Source organism: Lates calcarifer, unplaced genomic scaffold, assembly GCF_001640805.2.
Source record: "Lates calcarifer isolate ASB-BC8 unplaced genomic scaffold, TLL_Latcal_v3 _unitig_2676_quiver_1907, whole genome shotgun sequence".
NCBI lineage: Eukaryota > Metazoa > Chordata > Actinopteri > Centropomidae > Lates > Lates calcarifer.
This window is the reverse complement of record NW_026116367.1, coordinates 1-2,500: the sequence shown is the minus strand read 5'-3', so window position 1 is coordinate 2,500 and position 2,500 is coordinate 1. Positions and strand designations below refer to the sequence as shown.

At 47.1% G+C, this 2,500-nt stretch overlaps 1 protein-coding gene across 1 annotated transcript in view; it reads left to right on the top strand.

Moving 5' to 3' along the window:
- LOC108892997 (atrial natriuretic peptide-converting enzyme) overlaps positions 1 to 1,994 on the top strand; it is a gene marked incomplete at its 3' end in the record, with an annotated part of 12,793 nt that extends 10,799 nt beyond the window's left edge. Inside the window, 7 exon segments of the mRNA XM_018690782.2 lie at positions 83 to 193; positions 286 to 409; positions 505 to 633; positions 914 to 963; positions 1,371 to 1,557; positions 1,649 to 1,811; positions 1,886 to 1,994. Of these exon segments, the coding sequence (XP_018546298.2) occupies positions 83 to 193; positions 286 to 409; positions 505 to 633; positions 914 to 963; positions 1,371 to 1,557; positions 1,649 to 1,811; positions 1,886 to 1,994 (873 nt within the window).
- Positions 1,995 to 2,500: the final 506 nt, after the last annotated feature.

Below are 2,500 nucleotides of genomic sequence, written 5' to 3'. Positions count from 1 at the left end.
TCCTGTTTATCATCGTACTTCCTCTGTTGTCGTCTGCCAAACCTGCTGCTGTCGTATTAATGTCGTCCTGATGTTTCCTCAGCTGTGTGCAGAGATAACGAACTCTCCTGTAACAACCATCAGTGTGTTCACCGCACGCTGTGGTGCGACGGAAAGAAACACTGTTCAGACAGCTCTGATGAGTGGGACTGTGGTACAACACACACACACACACACACACACACACGTACAGATGATACATGTGTTCTGTCTGACAGTATTTATATTGATCTGCTTTCTCTGCAGTGTCTCTGGCTGATCGATCAGGTTCTGTATTGACGGTGTTCAGGACGGCAGCAGAGTACCAGGTCTGTGCCGACGAGTGGAACCACGAGCTCAGCAAACTGACCTGCGACCAGCTGGGACTAGGGTAAGGTTAGTAACACACACACACACACACACACACACACACAGGACTGTCTGACAGTGTGACAGGTTAAATATACGCCGTGTGTTTCTCTGCAGGGTTCCCTCTTCTGTCTCCATGGTACCGGACCAGCCGGGGGTCCCGGGCCGTCGCCGTTGGTTACACGTCCATCCTGAGTGGAACCTGAGGAACGGTTCTGCTCTGCAGGCCCGACTGGAGAAGAGAAGGTAACAGGACCGCTCAGACCTGAGACCTGATGTCTCACAGTCTGTCTTGATTTTTAGCCAATCAGACGTTTACGTTCGATCAGAATATTTTCACGAGTGAATTTTGTTTTGTTCTGGAGTTCATTCTGCAGCTCTGTTCTGTCTGTCTGTCTGTCTGTCTGTCTGTTACCTGTCTGTCTGTCTGTCTGTCTGTCTGTCTGTCTGTTACCTGTCTGTCTGTCTGTCTGTCTGTCTGTTACCTGTCTGTCTGTCTGTCTGTCTGTTACCTGTCTGTCTGCAGTCATGCGTGTCATTCCAGGAGGAGAGTCTCAGTTCTTTGCACCAGAGAAGGTACAACTGTTTCCTTCTTAAACATTTTAACTTTTCATTGCAGTAGACGTCAGCATGAGCAACTTTTTAGAATCTCTAATTAAAATAGAATTCATTCTTTAATATATATATTATATATTATTCCTTAGTAAATTCAGTTTTTCATCTCGATCCAGTAATGAGTGGTTAAACATGAATTCTTGTGTGCATGATGTCAGACTGGAAACTTATCAGCAGATTAGATAAAACTTTATCGATCGTCAGGTGTAAATTCATACGTTACAGCTGCACAGAGAGAAAGATGTTTAATAACAATGTGAATAAAAAATGACTTAAAAGCTCCATTATTATATTTATCCTGTTGCACATCAGTTTGTTATTGATCTGTGTCTCCATCATTAACTGAGACTCCTCCCTCCCTCCATCAGAGTGTGGCCTCCGCCCGGCGGTGGGCGTCTACCCCCACAGGAAGAAGAGGATCCTGGGAGGGCGGGTGTCCCGGCGGGGGGCGTGGCCGTGGCAGTGCTCACTGCAGAGCGGGCAGAGCGGACACGTCTGCGGCTGCGTCCTCATCGCCCGGAGGTGGGCTCTGACCGTCGCACACTGCTTCGAGGGGTGAGACGGGGGAGAGACAGATGGGTGGAGGATGAGGTGGAGGGGGGTGTGGCTGTGATATAAACACTTACTGTTGATGTCTCTCCACCAGGAGGGAGAGTGCGGAGCTGTGGAAGGTGGTGCTGGGTCTGAATAACCTGGACCACCCAGGTGTTCACAGTCAGAGCCGCAGGGTGCGCTCCATCATCGTACACCCACGCTACAACCGGGCGGTGGTGGACTACGACATCAGCGTGGTGCAGCTGGACTCTGAGGTAAGAGAGTGCCCGAGTATTGATCGTGGGCAGCGATTGGACAGAAGTGATGAGGCGTGTCGTTGTGTGTGCAGGTGGAGGAAACGCTGTTCGTCAGACCGGTGTGTCTGCCACAGCCCGGCCAGCTGCCCTCACCTGACTCCTACTGCTACATCACCGGCTGGGGTCACATGGGCAACAGGAGTAAGTGCAAACATGTTTGGCTTTATGTACTTGTGAGGACCTTAAAACTGCTGGTCATGTCCTGGCGGGGGGGGATTAGATGGAGATTATTATTAACGGGTCTGTGCAGAGATTGTCTTTTTTAGTATTACAATGAAAACTAACACATAACAAATTGTACCAATGTCTTATTATTGATTTATTAAAATAAAGATATTAACTCTCAAGGTTTCATTCAAAGACCTTTCTGTGAAATTCACACTAAAATACTGAAAACAAAACCTGAATAGAAAAATGAAACACTGGCAGTGACACTTGTGCAGGAAACAGTCGTATTGCCAGTGACAATAACACAGGCATCAAAAAATTTCAATCATATACCACAGACAGATTATGGTTAGGGTTAAGGTTAGCCACGGTATTTGACACCATACTATACTATGACATTTTTTGACCGTTTTTGATGCCATACTATACTATGACATTTTTTGACCGTTTTTGATGCCATACTATACTATGACATTTTT